Source organism: Haemaphysalis longicornis, unplaced genomic scaffold (genome assembly GCF_048455015.1).
Source record: "Haemaphysalis longicornis isolate Haplotype H1 unplaced genomic scaffold, Haemaphysalis longicornis Haplotype H1 scaffold_7, whole genome shotgun sequence".
NCBI lineage: Eukaryota > Metazoa > Arthropoda > Arachnida > Ixodida > Ixodidae > Haemaphysalis > Haemaphysalis longicornis.
Window position 1 is genome coordinate 120,337,029 of NW_027526422.1, and position 20,513 is coordinate 120,357,541.

General features: G+C 51.0%; 1 protein-coding gene across 1 annotated transcript; it reads left to right on the top strand.

Annotated features, from left to right (window-relative positions):
- The first annotated feature begins 656 nt into the window (after positions 1 to 656).
- LOC144144992 (beta-alanine transporter-like) lies at positions 657 to 2,465 on the top strand. Its single transcript, XM_077676491.1, has one exon. The coding sequence runs from the start codon at positions 675 to 677 to the stop codon at positions 2,457 to 2,459; it is 1,785 nt and encodes a 594-aa protein (XP_077532617.1). The 5' UTR covers positions 657 to 674; the 3' UTR covers positions 2,460 to 2,465.
- The last annotated feature ends 18,048 nt before the right edge of the window (positions 2,466 to 20,513 follow it).

The window sequence follows — 20,513 nt, forward strand, 5'->3', positions numbered from 1 at the left end:
GTAATTTTTTCTCCTCTGGCAATTTTTATGCTTAGGGTACATTGAGCGCCACGTCCCTCGTAGCGTGGGTGAAGAGTAGTGGTTAAGGCGCTTGCCTGCCACCGTTCGTTCCTGTGTTGGAATGCCGTCCCCAACATGTTTTTTTAGCAAGATGACGACGCTCAAGATTTTGGTACCATAAGCTACTTATAACGCCGGGCTTTTCTCCTCATGCGGAACATAATGCTTTCGCACTTAGCATATTCGAAGGTATCACACAAATCCGCGACCTTCTTCGTATTCGTCTTCACTCCGTCATGACTAAAAAAGCAGAGTTTGGCCAAGCCCAGAGCATATGAGCCCTAACAAAGAACAATTTATGAACCGAGCCCCCATTAAAAAGCTTCTTTTATATAGGGTCCGCGCAGCGTTCTTGTTCTTGTAGACATCACATTTTTGTCATTATCCATTTAAACGTGTTACACCGACTGGCTCACGGCCCCAGATATCCCATATATGACAATCGAAAACGAAGAAACGTCGACAGCGTGCGCGCACTGGCACGCTCGTTCAGTGAAGAAGAAGCAAATAAACCGACGCGTGCACTGTGTTCGTTGCTACCGGGAGCGGTTTCTACGCCGGGACCGTGTGCTCGCACGCTTATTTTCGCAAGACTCGACCGGGCCAGCCCTAGGATGTCGACGTCAGCACGTTCCCGTGACCTTGAGGCCGCCCCTGCCCAAAAGGCAGACCAGCCGCGAAGAGCGCAGGAGTCCACGACGGGCCGAACTATGGGCTCCATGTCCATCGTGACTCAAGTAGACCTTTCGCAGGCGCAGCACGGCATCAACGCCATTGGCCACGGGGATTTCCAGAAGTTCATACTGTGCTTCACCATCACGGCTCACATGGCTCTCCTCTGTCACAGCAACGCACTGGCGCTCATCACCGACCCAGTCGACCACTGGTGCAGGCCACCCCCGGAATTCGCTGAAATGGCCGCCGCCCAGTGGAAGAACGTGGGTATACCGGTGGACGCAAGCGGCGGCTACAGCCAGTGCCTCGCCTACGCCCACAACGGCAGTGGCCTCAACGACAGCGAGACGACCCCGTGCAACGAGTGGGACTACGACGAGGAGGCAGCCTCGCGGAGCGCCCGCAGCCATTGGGACCTGGTTTGCCACCGAGCCTGGCTCCTCTCTCTTGGAAAAGGCGTCTTCGTGAGTGGCACGCTGCTGGTCACCCCCGCCATGGGCTACCTGGCCGACACCAAGGGCCGACAGCCGGTCATCGTGGGCGCCTCGTACGTGCTCGTCCTCTGCACCCTGGCAAGCTGCTTCGCGGAAGTCTACCCCATCTACGTGGCGCTCACGTTCGTCAACTCGGCCTGCGCCAGCACCATCCACATCGTCACAGTCATCCTCCTCTTCGAGGTGGCCCCTCCCGAGTACCGCACCTTCTACTCGGGGCTCGGCAGCTCGGTAGGCGTACTCCTGGCCGAGCTGTTCTTAACGCTCGTCTCAACCACTCGCACGAGCTGGCAAGTTCGGCAACTGATCGTCGTCTCCCCGACCATATTACTACTGTCGGTTACGTTCATCGTGTACGAGTCGCCGCTCTGGCTTCTAACCATGTACAAGCTGAAAGAGGCGGAGGAAATCATGAACATGGCGGCCACCATGAACCGGACGCCTCGCATTCGTACCCAGCGGGCCGTGCATCGCATCAAGCACGCGATGAGGAAGGTTTCCATTCCGTACTTGGCGGCGTCTCCCGCTGCACTGATGCTTCATGGCACGCTGCGGTTGCGGGCGGCCGGCATCTTCGCCACGACCTACGCCATCATGCTGGCCTACTATTCCCTAATCTGGAGCGACAGGCTTAGCGGCGGTCGCAACCTGCCTCTCAGGATAGCCTCCGCGCTCCTCCTGGGGCCCGCCTACCTGTCCATGTACGTCGCCCTGAGCAGGATGGGCCGCCTGCAGCTCATGCTCGTTCTTTTCGCGCTCGTGGGTGGGGCGACGGGTCTGTACGCAGTCGCCATCTACGCGCAGCCCCAGGAGGTGGCGTATGCGCTCTTCGTCGTGGCCAAGTGTTTGACGAGCGCCATGATTCCCCCGAACTACCTGTACATGGCCGAGCTGTTTCCGACGTCCATGCGCAGCGCCGTCATGTGCACGGCGTACACGTTCGGCCACGTCGGAGCCGTGTTCGCGTCTTCCCTCTCCCTCCTGCAGAGCGCGGGAAGAGAGGACTTGGAGTTCGCGGTCGTCTCCGCTCAGGTCTTCCTCTGCATGACCGTGCTTCTGGCGATGCCGGAAACGGGCTTCGCAACGGTGACCACCGCTGCGCCGAGAGCGGAACGGGGCGGGGCCGTGCCGAACATCTTGCGCGAACCTCCGGGTCCGAACAATGAGACGAATACGCTCATGGGAGACGAGCCGAAAGAAGTGGGGCACAGCCAGCGGAATGTGAAGTAAAGGGGCGCGGGGGTTTGAACCACAGCAGGCGCACACGCGCGACATGTTCCACCCCAATATACTGAATAACGTTTTGAGAATAAAATAGAGTGCGTAGATGCGAATAATGGCACCCACTGGTATCGAATTTAAGGGGAATAATGTGCACAGTGCGTTTTTTTAATATGAAATTGTATAAGTGTGTCGGTACTGCTTGGTCGCCGCTCCTTGTAAAGGCACGCTTTAGCACGCGCTAGTAAATTACTTTAAGCGGCCTCTCTTCTACGCACGCATCGCGTTCAGCAGTCACGCTGCGCGCACTGTTGCGCAACTTCTACAATTCATAATGTTGTGAATTTTGTGAAGCGGCACGTTAGACCCTCAAAGCTCCCGCTTCCTGGCCAATTCCCCAAGTGGTTATGTGTCTCAAAGAAAGAGAGAACAACGACGGTAGCGTTTGTTTTCCCGCAGGCAACCTGCGGATATATCGTGGGCCAGTGCTAATAATTGATCAACAATGACGGCAGAAATTCGAAACAGTACGCTGGTGCGAAATATGGTTAATTTTCCATGTACTCTAACAGTATCCCAGTCACTTTCTGCTTTTACAAAGCCTACATGTCAGTCGTTTCGTTCATTGTGATATACACACAAAATACGAGTGCGCATAGGACTCCGAGGACTTTATTCATGAAGTGGTAGTAGTAGCGCTGGTACTATAGAATAGGAGAACATGCGGTTGAAGTGGGGGGGGGGGGGGGGGGATTGGTGATTAGGAACGGGGGTTGCGGGGAATACAGGCAAAAGAATATAAGCTGCTACCGAGAGAGGTCGTTATGGGCACTGTTAATTGCTATTTTGAAAGATGATAGTCGTTCTTGGGCTACTTAAACCCATGGCAGTAATTTTCGCCTGTCTGTCTGTATGTCTGTCTGTCTGTCTGTGTGTCTGTGTGTGACTCGATTAAGCCACCCGGACAAAATGATACGAAGTCTGCGCAATATACATATACTCACAGCCAAATCTAAACGCATAAGTCCGTTTTGTATGTTCATACTTGTCAACATCGTCGAACAAGAACAAGACATTACGCAAACATAGGCAGAACATCAATACATCAGTGATATTTGCAAATGACATACGGCATGTACTGCAGAAAACCGTAGCCTGCTGTTGCCTGCGCTCCTCGAAGCATTTGAGAAATCACATGGCAACAGCAACGAAAGTTTCCACTAGATAGGTTCCACGTTCTGCTTGGAACGCACGTGGAGTAGGAAAACGTGGTTCTATAAACGTTGAAGTAGGGCGCCTCGATTCACGCGTGTCTCCTTTGTACTGCAGCGCTGGCATCGAGGAACCCGGCCTGTAGCAGTGGAACGCGGTAAATTTAAATTGACTTGAGCAAACTTTTAGTGTGTTTACCTTGGTAGGAGCGCGTCGGAAGAGAAACAGCATGAGAGGTGAGCGGGAAAGCAAAGGGAGGCATAATTACTTGGCAAATGTCGACAAAGACTATCATCTTTTGTCGGCATTTGCAACAAAAGTAGCAGATACGCGGCCATTTGTTTTCACTCATGGTACGGTCTTGAAGGTCATAGCGAAGGAAAAAATATTGACCCAGCACCCACACAAAACAATCCTACAAACATTAGCCTGCAGCTTCACTGACTTAACGTCGCGAACGCTGGTGTGAACTGCGAAGCTGCCTGCGTTCCTTAATCGCAAGGCTAAGCTTCATAGAACTTCTCACAGCCAGCGGATCGGTCCCCGTTCACACCAATTGCATGTTGCCGTGTTCCAGTGCTCGCACTATCTTTTGAAACCTTTTGTTGCCTTCGAACTTGAACACTGCAACGAGGGGGAGTCTACAGCACTTTTTGCATTTTAAGGTCAAAACATTTTTTTCAAGGCGTATCTTTTTATTTGCTCTCGCAAAAATTAAGCAGCCATATAGTTTTAATTAAAAGAACAATGCCAATATTACCAATGTATTGATGTCTTGCCTCGAATATGTCTAATGTTTTCTTTTTTCTCAACAATGTTTACAACTGTAAACATTCACACCAGATTTGGTAGTTTATGCTTTGCCCATATGACCGTCTACTGCAAGAATTCTAACTAGCTGCACGTGTGCCTGACGCTTGCTATTCCCTCGCTAGGCTATGCCCTCTTCACGTCCCATCCGTTACCACTCCGCGTCCTATGAAAGCCTTAAACAAAAAATTCCCCCGCATTTCCCCGAGGGGGAGAATGTGAAAGTGCGAATGCACGGTTGTCGGCCCGCTTGCGGCGCTTGCGCTCGGCCCCCGCAGCCCACCGCCTCGCCGCCTTCTCTTCCATCTCTTCCATCGGGTTTGTAGTATCACGTGTACACCACGCAGTTATCAAGCCGCTATAACGCCGCTGAGTCGCCAACGCACGCCGCTGACGACGTAGTTTGAATGCGTTAAAGATATAAGGCGCGTTACTCACACTGATATCAGCGTGGCTTCCGTGGCTTAGTCGGTAGCGCGTTGCGCTGCGGCCGCAAAGTCCTCGGATCGAAACCTGGCGCCGGATGCTGTTTCTTTATTAAATATAGAGGAGCACTGCGGACGCCGACGCCGCCGCCGCCGCCGGCGGTGGATGGTTTGGGGTCGCTTATAAAGTGCATTCGCACTTAAAACAGCTTCGCTGTGAAAAATAACGCAGATATACCACATTTCCTAATATTTGCTGGAAAACAAAATTAAGGGTTACTTTTGTAAATTTAACGTGGAACTGTGGTGTGAGGAAGAAGAGCACTATCAAAAATATGCTCGCCGCAATGCACAAAACGTCTGAGTGCGTGTGCAAGCTGAACGTTACGTAAATTGTTCAGCTTGTAGAGCTGACATTTTAGGAAGGAGAGATGCGGCGCTCTAAAAATATTGTGGCGTGTTTTGACACCCAAACACCCCCTAGCTGCGCCCCTCACTTCGTCTTTTTCGAAGCAATTTTCCTTTACCTGGTGGGGCCAGGCATCCGCCGCAGTTGAACGAAATAGGCGAGTGCCTTATTTCTCCTAAAATTTCCTTCGCGTTCAGTAACCTGCACGGCTGACAATTTGGCAATGAGCTCCAAGTACACTACCTCCCAGTAAAGCCAACGAGAAGGCCAATTCCCTTTAGCGCTGTTTCGAACAACACAAACAAATGCTTACACATCATTTGGACAGCTCTAAGGGGAGTTCCTGAGTGATTTTTTTTTATTTAGGGCATGATGTAGCCACGGCTCGAAGTCAAATTTCCACGTTCCCACCAACATACAGCGCGGGACTTAAATCGTCGTCACCAGAAAAGAAAGTTCCTTACGTGGGTGACGCACATTTGCGTAGCTCACTCACCGGTCAGATCAGCTATCTATTTCCCCTCGACAATATCACGCGTGAGTTAATCGCTGTATTTGCTTAGGCGGCCCCCTTATCAAGCGCAGAAAGGCGATCACGCGTTTTGTTGTGACGAGCGTGGTGCCCTCCCCTGCGGGCTGGAGTGTGGTGGCACCGGGCTTCGGGAAGACGATTGTTTATGCCTCTTCTTGTACTGCGTATTGCGGGCCACATGACAACGAAAAGCGGTTCGCGGCCCATCTGAAGCGCCTGACGCCCAAGCTAAGCTGGCAAAGTGGGCTTCCTCCGTTATGCACCGTCTTTGCAGTTTGTACAGAGCGAAAATCACCAATGATAGTGGTGACACTTGTGACGGCGGTTGTGGCGGTCCGCCAGAAATGGGGCCAGCCGGATCAGAGGTATCGGATGAGAAAAAAGAAAGGCGTGTATACAGGCTTTGCATATTTTTAGGTGAGACCTTGCCCCATGAGGTGTGAGGGAAAGTGAGAGGGCTGAAGACACGTCTGAGTTATTTCCTTTCCGGATTCATCTCGTACCTGGTGCATGCCCACTGCGAGAAACGTATAAAAAAGTTTGAAAGGGACGCACATAAATAAACCGGTGAGTCATCAGAGATGAGGGTGTCCCTTACACCTTCCTTCATACTCGGCATCTGTAGTTCCGGAGAGGTTAGGGACTGTTGGTGAGGAAGCCGGCGACGTTTGCCAGGGATGAAGTGTTCGAAGGTTGGTTTCTGTTGTTTGGGATGGCGGCAACCACTCCACCTCTGCGCTTTACCGTAGCAAAGTGAAATCAACCTCAAGCAAGTAGGATCATTCTGACCACTAGCAGGAAGCACAAAAAAGTATTTTCACGCCGTCTGAACAAACTTGTATGTCTGGACACTTCTGAATATCTCACGGACACTCCTAACCCTTAAGCCCCAGAGTAAAGCATGTTCCTGTTGTTTATAAAGATGGCAAGCACTCTGCCTCTGCGCTTTATAGAAACAAAGTAAAATAAATCTGAAGCAAGTAATGCCGTTCCAACCAATACAATTCCGAAAGAAGTGCATTTTATAGCGACGCTGCTAGCCTCCCGTTGGTCGGAATATTTCATGTCGTGCCGTAAACAAAAGCCCAGGCAGGATGCACCAGTCCTCGCCCAAGACGCTGAGCGCATGCGTCAGGCTAGCAGGACGGCAGGACCGCTCATTTGCCGCCAGAGATGCCCAGCGCAATCTTTCTTTGCAATCAGGCATACAACTTAGAGTTCAGCGTTCGTGAAAAAAAAACTACAATACAAGCAACGGAACCCGGCAATAGATGATAAGGCTCCTGGTAAAGGCTAGGTTTGCAGCTGCTCGCGAAAAGGGGGGGGGGGGGAAGGGGGTGGCTGTTGACGTCATTTGAGGGTGAGTGCATTCCCTCTGCCGCCAGAGAAGCCGAGCGCAAGTGACAAGCCCGCCGACACTACGAGGAACATTTCATACCCTCCCATATCTACATGTGTAGGGGTTTACAAAAGCTTCGCTGGACATCCACTTTCACGGGGCGGGATCGAATCCATTTTGTTTTCTTTTTAATTTTGCTCAATATGAGTGAACTTTTATTGTTGTGAACTTTTTCTTTAGGTCTGACGGATATTCCTAACATTTAAACTTTTGGCTAAATGTTTGCGTTTGTAAGTTAAGTACCATTGAACGCTGAGAGTGCTAGCCATGAAATTAGGATCATTGACCATCATTTTTATTACTATTAACGCCGTCTGCGCCATCATTATCATGCTGGCCATAGTCTTGAGTTACTTCGTCTACACTAGGACCTGATGAGGGTTTTAGCTTCCCTTACGACATGTGCCTCATCACAGCCAGCGTGCGCAAATGCACTACAGCCCATGCCATAGCTATCAACACAAGTTCTCCCATCGTTCTGTCGATCACCCATAGGCCCGTATAAGCGGACTTGCTAAATCAAAATGACCACGCCCTCTTCATTACCACTGTAGAATTTCAAGAGTCGAGAACTGGGCCAGTCGGTACGGATTCATAGTTGTGAAGCTATTGAATATGACACTGTAGAATGGCTCTACATTTCCTGCTATCTTTTTGTGGATTAAGAATTCAAACCTAACCTCCTACCCTACTAGATGTCCACAATAGCGCGGAATGTGCCCTTTGTTAAGCAACTTTAATCAATCATCTGTTCTTCTACCTTTCCTTATTTTTACGCAATACAATTTAATGTTCTAGACCTCCTTTAATAGCCCAACAGAGCTGTCCTCACTCGACACAGTTCCCCAGTTAAACTTCGCAAGGTTACAATCCCAGTGTCGGTCTGTTCGGGGCCTGAGATTGTTAGTATCAGCTGAACCACTGACCTGACTGGAGCCGTTGGCAAGGGCTCTATAGCAGCTTGGGACCGAGGGCCATAAGTTTAGACATCATTCATTACGCAGGCCATTGCCGAATGCTATACAGGATGGATTTGACTCTATTTAGGAGAGGGAGCTTTCTCTGTGTCCAAGGAAGCGTTTCGAGCATGTCTTCACCTAGTAGTGCAGCCTTACTGGTATCTGGGATGTTGTTTTCCACCGGACTAGGCATTACTCAAAACCTGCGAATGTGTATTGCCCCTACCTAGTCTTCAGGGAGTGCTCTTCTCAAGCCCTACTTAGAAAAAAGGGCCTCATTACTTCATTTAGAAACATTAACGCTGCTGGCTTCAACTGTGGCCACAATTTGCGTTGCAAGGGATCACCCGATCACAACCCACATGACAGTGGAGACACTGAGGGCACACATTAGGCAACTCACCCGGTTGCCCCATCACCACCTTGCATCCCTGCCTTCAACACGACCGCAGGCATCTTTTTGTAAGGTGGTTGCCGCTCACAGTGGGAGCTTGCCATCGAGCTATACACCCCCGTCTCGGACCTCGTCGCCACTTTGGTGCCTGTCACAGCCACAACTGCACTTAAACATCCCGGGAATAAAAAAGAAAGCGGACCTTCCACCTAGCGGTCTTCAACAGCTATCCCTACTCTTTCTACATGAGGCATACAGAGACCGGGTCCATGTCTACCCGGATGGGTCGGTCACCACGTCCAGTTCTGCCGGCGCTGTTTTGATACCACAGAAGTCGACCGAAATTTATTTTAAGCTTTCCAACTCGACGACGTCAACCGCTTCTGAATTGGCAGCTATTCGGGAGGCCCTTCTATTCATCCAGCAGGAATCGCCAGAAAAATGGGTTGTGCTATGCGACTCGAGGTCCGCTCTTCAGTGCATCCAATCTGCCCTCCGCCGCGGCCCATACGAACAACTTGTGGCTGAAATCCGGTGCTTATATGACACATTAGTCAGGCATAGACATGATATCGTTTTCCAGTGGCTCCCAAGCCACTGCGGCATTACTGGGAACGAACAGGCGGATAGAGCGGCTCATGGCGCCCACACAAGTGCAAGATTGACCCGCGTCCCTCTATCACGCACTGATGCTGCAAGGTCGCTGCGGTCCATTGCCCGGGAAATCACTCTCGCTAAGTGGAATACACCCGAGTTCTCTAACGCTCGTCTTTACTCGCTCGACCCAGATTTGCAGCGCCACCTACCTAATAACGTGCCACGCTCGGACGTCACCTTACTTTGTCGCCTGTGGCTAGGTGTTGCCTTCACCGGTGCTTACTCCTACACCATTGGAATGGCCAACAGCCCTGCTTGTGATGCGTGCGCAACCGACGAGACGATTGAACACCTTATGTGCCATTGTGACCGCTTCATAACGCCGAGGCAACAGCTCTCCACCACACTTCGCCGACTCGACGACCTCCCCTTTACGGCGCAGACAATTTTGTGCCATAGGCGCTGTCCGACACAGGCCGAAAAGGCTATAAAAGCCCTACTGCTCTTTTTGAAGGACACGGGCCTGTCTGAACGATTGTAGGGACATTACTATAGTGCAGTGCCCTTAGTTCGCCCAATTTATCAGTGGACCGTATTAGTTTTGTGCATTTTCTGGTTGTGTGCGTTGTTTGTACCGCCTTTATAGTTGCCTGGTCACGCCTTGTGTTTTTTCTACTTTTCTTTCTCTCATTTTCTCCTTTAATATGTACCGCTGTCCTTTCTTTCCCTTTCATTTCCCGTATCCCCTCCCCCCTGAGTAGGGTAGCCAACCGGACAGTATTCTGGTTAACCTCCCTGCCTTTCCTGTACTATTCCTTCCTTAACGCTGCTGCCAGCATAACAATTAAATTTTATGGGATAGCTTTCGCAGCAGTATTCTTGCCCCCTACTTAGTTACCATCTTAAGATTTGCACGGAGCCCAATACCCCTGGGCTCTCCCAGGATGGAGCCTTGTGCCTCGGAGGTGTCGGATTCTGGCGTTTCTAAGACCTGAACAAGTCCACAACAGGTGTTCAACGTCAGCTTCTGGCGCAGGAGTCACACAGAAGGGGCAGGTGTCCGCAAACGGAGCGTGGTATCGGACAGGCCAAGCGTGAGTAACTGCTGGGAATAATGCCACCCAACTCGAAGCCTCCGCAGCAAGACCTTCTCCCAGCGAGCGAGCCCACTGGGGAGGTCAGTTCCACGCGGTGGAAGTAAAGCACGCGTGTTGTGGCGGAGGATCTCTTTTTCCACCAACTGTTCTTTTAGGGTACATACTCGAAGTAGTGGTAGTGGCTGTGGGAGGTCTCTTCGCTGGCAGGCGCGATCTGCCACAGTGTGGGCAGGAAGCGTGTCCCGGCGAATCTATGAAACGCGGACAGGGCATGGATAAGTGTCCATAATCTTGTGAATGCGTGCGGCCAGGCTTGTACAACGCTAACGCGACGCAAATCCCGAATCGCTGCCGTTCAGTCTGTGTAAAGTTCCAGCTTGTCCCCAGTAGTCAAAGGCGATGCAAGCGCCTGCAGGCCATCCCTAATGGCAGTAAGTTCTGCTAGCAGGCTTGGGAGTGCACGGAGTGACTCGTAGGCGCAGCTTTGATTTAGGGCAGGGCACGTCAAGGCCGTGGTGACGAGCAGTCGTATGCCCCAGCGTCCACAAAAGCCTGGACAACCAGCGGTTGCGTCTCAGGCGCCCAGTGAGGGACATAAAGGACGGCATCTGGAGGCTGGTGAAGGCCCGAAGTACGGACGTGTAGCCTTGTCAAAGGCTTGTTGTCCGTCACCTGATGGAGCAGCCAGGACGGCCTTGCGGTGGAAAAGGCTGGCATCGTATTCGGCGGCTGGCCCATGTACGCGGCGATAGCTGCTGCCTCTGGAACCAGTCCACGTTTCAGTAGGCGTGCGGAACGACGCTGATGAATGAGTTCATCAAGCGTGTTTGGCTGGGCTTCTGCTTGGAGTTGTGGAATTGGTGTTAGGCGGGCGAGTCCAGTAATAGTGCGCATGGCGGCCCTGTTAATAGCCTCGAGCCGGTCCCAGTCCCCTCGCGTCATGTGCTGGAAATGTGCCTGGTACACGAGCCTTGGCTGTAGTACAGAACGCACTAGGAGACGGGCCATCGTCCAGCAGGCACCGCCAGACTTCTGAGAGATGCGGCGAACAAGGTGGAGCAGTTGTCCGGCTTTCTGTCGAGCAGATCGTATCCACTGAGCTGCCGACCCGGAGGCCGATATCTCTAAGCCCAGAACCCGAAGGTGTCCGACAATGGGTATGGCGGTACCGTTCAGTTGTAGGACGATCAGCGGTAATACAAGGGAGAGACGGCCCCAAGCGTTGGCGACTGTAAGTGCAGCAGTCTTCTCTTGAGAGAGGGTGAGGCCCACATACTCACACCATTTCTGGCAGTCTGTTAACGCTTGCTGGAGGCACTCGGCTTGTCTTCGCAGGTCTGGATGGACTGTCCATACAGTGATGTCATCCGCGTACATAAGGAAATACAGGTCTTGAATAGTGGCCAGGTGCCAGGCTAGCGGCAACAAGACGATGTTAAAAAGTAGCGGTGACAGGACCTTTCTTGAAGTAAGGCACAGCTGGACGACAGGTAGGTAACTTTCACGACTTTTTTGCAATGCATAAGAGACGTTGGTGGCCTCACCTGACGTTTCTTATTTCCGTGCTCGGCTCCTACAGCATTGCGGGCAGTATGCCCTCTCGCCCGTTGCGAGTGGAAGGGAATCATCATCACCACCATCACCTCCACCACCATCATCATCATCGTTATCCGAATCATCATCCTGTCTGTGCCGAATGCAGTGAGGAGGCCTCCCTCAGGAATTTCTAGCCGCCTCTATTGCGAGCTCGTCCAGTCCAGTGATTTTCTCTGAATACCCCCGAAACAGATATAAAGCGTGAATATTCAGCAAAAACAAGAAAATAAGCCATAACGCAAAAAGCGCAGTGAATTCGCCCCATGTTCGCTTGGAAACAACAGCAGCAGCGTGTTCCTCGCTGTCGGACGAGTGCTCTGTGCTTCGCCGTCTGGTAACGTTAGCTCGAACACACATTCATGTTTCCTGAGAGCGTCACGGACACACTGCATGGGACAGCTGCACATCCGCTACGGCACAGCTGGAATGGGTGGCTGACGTGACACACAAGTGACGGACGGTGCTATAACCGTTTTAAACAGTTACACCGAAGAAAGATTTATGTTATTTCGCGTTGAATTGCAGATGATGTTCCTGAGTCAGAATACCAAACCATTTCGCGTTCCCCTGCATTGTCAGTACGGAATAAAGTGGCCAAATGGGATTTTTTTTTTTCAACCGAGAACTGGTGGCGAGATTTGTTGAAGATGAACGTCAGGGGTTCTGTCAGCATGGAAGCGTCAAAAGTCACGAGTCAGAGTAGTCCTTCAAGCCGACCGGGTTTTAACGCGGACGCGTATCTTCTTAAGTCACGTCCGGAAAACATGTGGCATCCAACACCGGAACTTACGCCGGACCCCACACTTGCCAGAGCAATGGTTGGTGCGGGTTTGATGCCCATTGACTGCGACCCGTTCCACACTTCGTGCATCATAAATGAAAACCACACACAGGCCACTGACATTTACAAATGGAGCCTGCTCTCACCCGCGTGTCTGTGTTGACCTTCAGCTCTTGTAAACCTCGAAGCAGCGTTGCAGCATAGATTGTGTTTCTGTCACCAGCGGCTACGTTGCAACAAATGTAGAGAGAGAGAGAGAGAGAGAGAGAGAGAGAGAGAGAGAGAGAGAGAGAGAGAGAGAGAGAGAGAGAGAGAGAGAGAGAGAGAGAGAGAGAGAGAGAGAGAGAGAGACGTTTTATTCCTGGCCAGGCTTAGTGCGGACGGTTGAGCCACGGAAGCGAAGCTTTATAGGCCCGAGCCCTGTCGACCAGGGCGCACTGGGACTGGGCGTCCGAGCGCACGAGGGCAGACTGCCAGGAGTCGGGGGGGGGGGAGGAGTTGGGTAGGGAAAGAGGAAGCAGGGTGGGGCAGTGCCAGACGACGTGGGGGGTGTCTTCGTAGTCCCCACAGTGTGGACAAGCGGGGGTGGGAAAGAGGGATGGCGATATGTGGGTGAGGATGGATCGAGTGCGGAGGGAATGGGTTTGTATCTGTCTCCAGAGGGATGACTCAACGGGGGATAACGAGGGGTGAGGGGGTGGAAGAGTTGTGCGTGAAAGCCTGTGATGGAGGGGGATTTCACGGAAGGGGAACAGCGGCTCTAGGTGAGGAGGGTGATGTGAAGCGTTGAGGGGGCTCTGCTGAGGGGTCCGGTCAAAGCTCGGGCCGCCTCGTGTGCCTTCTCCGCGCCGCCAAAGCCCATATGGCCAGGAGTCCACAAAAGGGAGGTGGTATAAGTTGCAGGCGTGTAGTGTCGACATTTGCAGAAGACGCGTGAATGATCTAAGCCACAATAAACGCTCTCGCATTCTCATTTCATTAGGCTCCGCTTATAGATTCCCTGAAACTTAGCGTGTATATTTGGCTTTTGGCATTCAATAAAATGGATGTGCATGCTGTGGACTAAGCATAAATATCAGATGTGTTTGGGGTGACGTATATCAGCTGCGTGCTTTGGTAGCCCTGTTTCTTTACCGTTATCTGTGATCTGGCGTATTTCTAAAGCCCGATACACCAGGCCATTAGGTAGTGTTTGCGCAAAGCAGAAGTGGACAATTCCCGAACGTGTCCCCTCATTATGATCATTAACTTTTACATCTTCCCCCTCTCCCTTCTTGCTTTGGTAACAATTACTTGGCCCATACCGCTTTCGCATCGACAAGCAAAGCGAACATTTATCGCGGACGTACTTATCCGAATTGCTGCTTCTGTAGTTAGCATAATAAAATTATAAATGTAGGCCTCACTACGTGTCTTTAACGCGCCTTTAAAATCAGAGGACCCGACGCATTCAGTAGGTTCAGCTTTATATTTTTCCTTCGGAGTATTTTTAAAGCGAAGCTTTCTTTGTATTACTTATAGCGGTGTCGTAACCAAAATGCAGTGCAGAAAAGCCAACTTTACACAATGGCAGGACATATGACGACGACGATGATGATGATGATGACGACGACGATGATGACGACGACGACACAAGGAAAAGAAACGCTTTCAATGGTTTTAATCGAACCTGGGTCCTTCGCGTTTTAAAGCCGACGTATATCAAGTGGTGCCATTCTGACATGGTTTCTGTGGTCGGAATCCAACCTGGGTCCTTCGCGTTATGAGGCCGACGTCTATCCGATTTGCGCCATTGCGACACTGTCGGTGATGGGTAGGGGAGGGGGCGCTCCGCTTTCTCGTGAGGGATTCGATTGCTGTCGTCTAAGTTCGAGGTTTGACTCGCAGGAAGTTTTCACTTTGTTCGTTAACGTTGGGTTTTGACGCTCAGGAGGTTTGCACTCTGATCGTTGATGATGATGATGATGATGATCATAACTTTATTTTGCCCAAAACTGGGTGAAAGGAGGAAGGGGAAGTGGCAGCCTTCCTGAATTCATCCCCGTCATGCAGATGGTGGCTTGCAGCCCTTGGGCGCGAGCGGCATCTCCGGCCAGTTGGGCAACCTTGACCTGTATTTCGGGGTCGGAGCTGAGCAAGCAGGTCTCCCACTGCTCCGCACTGGTAATTCGTAAGCATGCTCGTATAGTTCTTGGCTGAGCATCACAAGCCCAAATCATGCGAGTGAGTGTGGCTCACTGGGTGCAGCACTTGCATTGGTCATTATAAAGGTCGGGATAAATGTGGCTCAATACTGCAGGATTGGGGAATGCATTAGCCTTCAGCTGACGCCAGGCTACAGATTGACGTCTGTTGAGCGTGGAATGCGCTGCGGGATATTTCTGGCGCTAAAGGTGATAGTGTTGAGTGATGTTCCGGTGAGTGATGGTCCGGCACTTGGCAATCGTATGGACTTTACGCAAGTTGGATGCATCAATTGTGTCTCCAGTTGCAATTGTAATTCGCTTTCACATATATGCTTATAGCTCTTACTGCCCCGAAAGATACCCTTCTCCAATACACATATAAAACACTCCAGCCACGTCATCTGATTGAACTGCACTTTCGCTTTATTCCCGGGTATGCAAAGACCTCTCTAAATGAAACCACTGACTGTCTAGTAAGTGTAGCGCGCCCTCTGGCCTCGTCGTAGACATCATTCAGCCAACATCTTCAATCACCCCTGCTAGGTGTTGCAGGATGCTAAAACTTCACGAACAGCGAGACATGTCCAGGACTCCAACCAGCCCGAACTCGGCACATGGTAGCCCCAGGACACCGACCAGGCCGCCCGCCCGATATTCATCGGTGGACGCATGGTCCTCTTTACAGGCAGCTCTTGGACTTTCTTGCTGAAACAGGCCTATACGGCATTCTGTAGTTCATGAAGCCGCTTGCCTCCCGCCACTTCGTTTTTTTTTGTTTGTTTTTTTCAATTCCTTTGATGCCCTGGGGCAAAATGGCGCAATAAAAAAAGAAAAAAAAAATAAGTCTTATTCTTCAAAAATTTCGGCCACTTTAAATTATACTGAACATCTGAACAGGGCCCTTCGCGTAATTTAAAGCTTATCCAAACGGCCCTTCGCTGTCGAGTTCCCCCGTTAAACAGGTACCCTCACAGGTCTCGTCTGGCTTTTGCAGCTCCGCGTAGTTACGGTAATGCAAATGAGACGATCGACCACTGCCTCTTATCGTATCGAAGTTTTTCTAGGCTCAGGAATCCACTCCGTGAGGTTCCGCTCCACAGTTTTGGGTTTGTCATGTCAAACAAACTATCTGGTCGGATCGACTTTAACGTCTCCATTAGAAAATTTACCAGTCAAAGAGATCTATTCCTAAGAAAGAACATTCGCTTTTATTAAGCCCAAATCACCGTTTACATGCATGACGTTTTTTCTCTTTGCCTTTTTTATTTCTTTCAGCTTTTCGTCTTTTTTTTAAGAATCTCGAAATAAAAACCCTGTAAATACAACAACTGAGCAATTCACTTTTCCGTACATTGTATGCAATTCAATTGTAACCTGGATCATTTCGTGTGCTTGTGATATTCTTTTGCAATACAATCCCTGCTGCTTGTAGCCCCTTTTGTAAACCGTGCGTACTATTTCTGTGGTTTTTTGGAGATCTTGCTCGCGCACATTGCTGCGTGCCACTGCTATATTGTTTGTATAACTGCAGTGTAGATGAGTGTATGTTTTAGTATGCGAGCTGAAGAGCTCCTTGCACATGGTTTCTATGCGCAGTACTTGGGGGCTTGCGGCTTCGTCAAGCTGTTCTCCTCAGTTTTTTCCGCAAGCCTCCAACATCACGCCCCCTGTGATGCGAAATAAACGACTCTATTCTATTCTATCACCGCCTTTACTTTCATTCGGGGCTTTTGAGACGGCGTGCTGCCGCCGAGATGTTAGCTCTGTTCTCTTGAGCTTCATTGCAAATACTAATGGATTCTCAGTATAATTGCCATTTTTTGCGGACGCCTTGAATTGATCAGTCTCCTTTTTTCTTGTTTATGATTCCAGAATGCTTTCAAACCGCTTTAAAATATATTTTAGAGTGCTCCATTATTACAAAAGAAACTTCGGTTTTTTTCACCAACCCCTGATGACTGGCCGATCCACCGATTGGTATATGCCACGCTCAAAGGATCAACAACGGCAACGTCCTCTGCTACTAGCCTTATTGCTACTTTTGTAATTAAGTATTCATGTAGGCAGGCCTCAGTACCTGTCTCCAACACACGTTTCGAAATACAGGGTCCCAAAGTATTCACTAGGTCAAGTTTTTGTCAGGTAGATGCTCCGAGCTGCGGTGGCTTGTGGGATGCGTGGCAGTGTCGCGTTTTGCTGGTCCCTTATCGAAATCCCACCCAAATTTGCCCCCTTTATTTTAAACTCGATTGCCGTGTCCTCTTTTACGTAAGCCGTTGACGACTTCGTGTGTCATTCGTCGGCCATTTTGTCTACCGTGTACGTACCGAATTTCGACAAACCGAATTTATGCATTATAGAGCACTGCACAGGCCCGGGCTCAACGCCGTGGGTCCGGGCTGGGTTCAGGCTTGAAGTCATGGGCCTGAGCCGTTAATATCGCTACGAGAATATTGTCGCGTCACAATATTTCTTACGAGAAGTGTATAAAATAGAATTAGGAAGAATGTTCTGTGTTCACTTCCTCGCGGCTCTTGATGTATAGTTGTACTCATCGTTTCGAAAACCTTTTACGACTCTACCTGCCCATTCTGCGACTCCGCCGTACAGAATGTGAATGTGCAGCATCTGCTGTGGACCTGCCCCGGACTGCATCAGATGCGATTACGGCACCTTCGTGCAACCGGCCTCCACCCTGGCCGCCCTCCAGACCTGCAGCGCTGGGTTCATGGACCATTTCATAGGCACCTTCTAGACTTTATACGAGAAGCAAACTTGTTCGTGTACCTGTGAATCGTGCACCGTTATGCCGCAGGGCAAACTTTCGAATAAAAAAAAAAAGAAAACCTTTTTCTGCTAGGTGTGGGAGTCACTGCATGCATGTACTCTTATTTCAATGTCATTTCATGCACTGCATCAAGATTTTATGCGTGTTTAGTATAACATACCAAAGATATTATTAGAAGGAATGGCGTAGCGGGGAACGGATTCGGATGAATGCGCAGCTGCTTAGGTGCACGGCAGCCGCATCGAAATTCGGCTGCCGTGGCCGCGAATCGAGCTCGTGTGCCAGGGAAACAGCACCGCTGAGTAACCTCTCCAGGTTAAATAATTCAGTGCACGTACATACTCGTGGATTGAAACGCGGCATCAAAAATCCAACTTGTGGCCGAAACAACCACGTGGGGTTGCCAAGAATCTGGTCAACAAAGGTGGAGGTGTCTCTGATGTAAGAATAAAAGCTATCGTTACGCCAATAGTGAGTTTTAGTACAGCGTTTGTTGCCTTTGCGTACGACAAATGCTAATTTTTTTGCATCACGCTACGTAAACACATCGAAGGGAGTTTTAGTAGAGCGTTTCATCAGTTTTGCGCGTGTCGGACCTTAACACGCTCATGCTTACGGCGTCGTCTGTCGAATGTCTGGCGAAATGACTCGCCGGCTCATCTGCCAGCGGAGTGCCGAAGTGCCTGGACAGTTTATAACTATCCAAACACGTGCAAACAAATGCTTTCCCGTTAGTATTGAATGTAACACGTCCATAACATATGAATATTCTCTTACCTGAGTACGTTCCGGGCATAAAGAAAACGTTGAAGCCCCGTGGCACTTCTTTCGTGCAATCGCACAGAACGCCCTGAACCGCGAATACCCGCGTATGACGCTTACATTTTATTCAATTTCAAAACAATCTAGAGATGCGTTTCGAACGAACACAATATCACGACATGCCTTGCAAGACAGAATCGCGATTGACAGGCGATCGGTTGGCTCCTCCAGCCCGTCGTAAATTCGGCGCTCACCTCTCGCGGTTTGCGGTGACGAACAGCAAGTCACTTAACTCTGGCGCGCAAGCCGAGAAGTCTTTTAGCCACGCTCACTGGGGGAAATCTTACTGCCGGCCTGCACGTGGCCCCCCCTGCCGGCGGACTGGGCTGTGTCGGTCGGTTTCGGCTGTCCTGCTTTGGTCCGTCGCAATGGCAGGAGTCAGTGGTGTGCCAGGCCCACTGTATTGGGTATTCAACGCCCATGGGAGCTTAAGCAACTCCCAGGCACTCTGAGGGCAAGTGCCTTCCAAGAACACCGATGCGTGATGCGGACGCAGGCCCGGACAGCCTGGGTGGCTACCGAGGTTGGTGCTTGGAATGGTAATTCGAACAAAATTTGCGGTCGCAAATTTCTGTGGATCAACTATGATTCTCTTTGGCCGGGGGCGGTAACGCGCCCCTGTAATCCAGTGTGGTGGAGGCCGGGGGGTCAATGTTGCGAAGTGCAACTGCACCAAGCGGTACAGTTTGTGTTATAGTGGCACATGGTTGCTGAAGCAATGTGAGTGCTACTATGAGGTGGTACTATGAGTAGCTACTATGAGTGCTACTATGAGGCCTATACACACGAACCGATCTGCTCGCCGAGGGAGGTGACGAGCCCTTGTAACCCAAGTCATAGGGGTACATGCCGTACAGTTCGTTTTATCGTGCCATGCTGGAGCATGGGTACACACAATGAGGCCGGGGGTGTAGCGAACCTCTGTAACCGGAGCATGGAAGGGGCCTTTAATGCGAACTGGTCTGCTGACCGAGGGAACTTGATGACCCCTTGTAACCTTCGGTCTTGGGGGCGAGAGTGCAGAGCCACCGGGAGTTCCTCAGAGGATCCCTTTTATTCCGAAAGATGGTATTTGTGGAGCAACTATGACTCTCTTGGCTAGGGGAAGTAGCGAGCCCCTGTAATCCAGTGTGGGAGGAGGCCAAAGGCTGGGGGTGGTAACGCACCCCTGTAATCCAGCGTGAGAGGAAGCCAGCGGGTCAATGTTGCAACGTAATCACTGCGCTCAAGCGGTACAGTTCGCACGTACTGTTGGCGTACCATTGCTGAAGCAATGGGTAGACCACTACCGAGCCGGGGGCGTGCACACCCCTGTAACCATAGCTTGGGGCTCGTTCTGTTGAACTTGCGAACTGGTCTGCAGGCCGGGGGTTGTGACAAACCCTTGTAACCTAATGTCATAGGGGCCAGAGCGTGGAAGTACGGTAATTCCACGAGACCTCCTCGAGGAATCGGGGAGGCCGCACAATCCCTGCCTAGGGAGCGTGCAAAACGGCCGCTACTGCGGAGGTTTCTGGTACAACTGGAATCAGGTCCTACGCGGAGGTCGGGCGGTCGGGTGTCAACCCGGCACTTGGCAATGCGATTGAAGCAGGAAAGCGGGTCGAGATCGACCAACTATGACTTTCTTTGGCCGGGGGAAGTCACGCACCCCTGTAATCCAGCGTGGGAGGAGGCCGGCGAGTCAAGTTGCGAAAGTAGCAAGTGCCGCAAGTGTACAGTCGTTGTATTGGAAATACCGATTAAATTCGGGAAACCATTACGGGCCGGGGGACTGGCGACCCTTGTATACCCACAAGCTTTGGCGGGGCCAGCGACCTGATCGCTATAAGTCGGGGAGAGTGACATACCCCTGTAACCAAATGTCATGGGGGCTAGATGTTGTACAGTCCGTATGAGGCCGGGGGGGGGGGGGCGCTCCCCTGTAACCTTGCTGCGAGGGGCCTATAGACTGATCTTGTCTGGGTGCCACGGGACGTGCTACCACGAGCTACTTGGTGTTCCGCACGGGGAAAACGAGGAAAGGTGAGGTTAGTACACCGACCGGGGAAACTCT

Coding starts and splice junctions, on each gene's coding strand:
- LOC144144992 (XM_077676491.1), top strand. CDS start 675: ATGTCGACGTCAGCACGTTCCCGTGACCTTGAGGCCGCCCCTGCCCAA.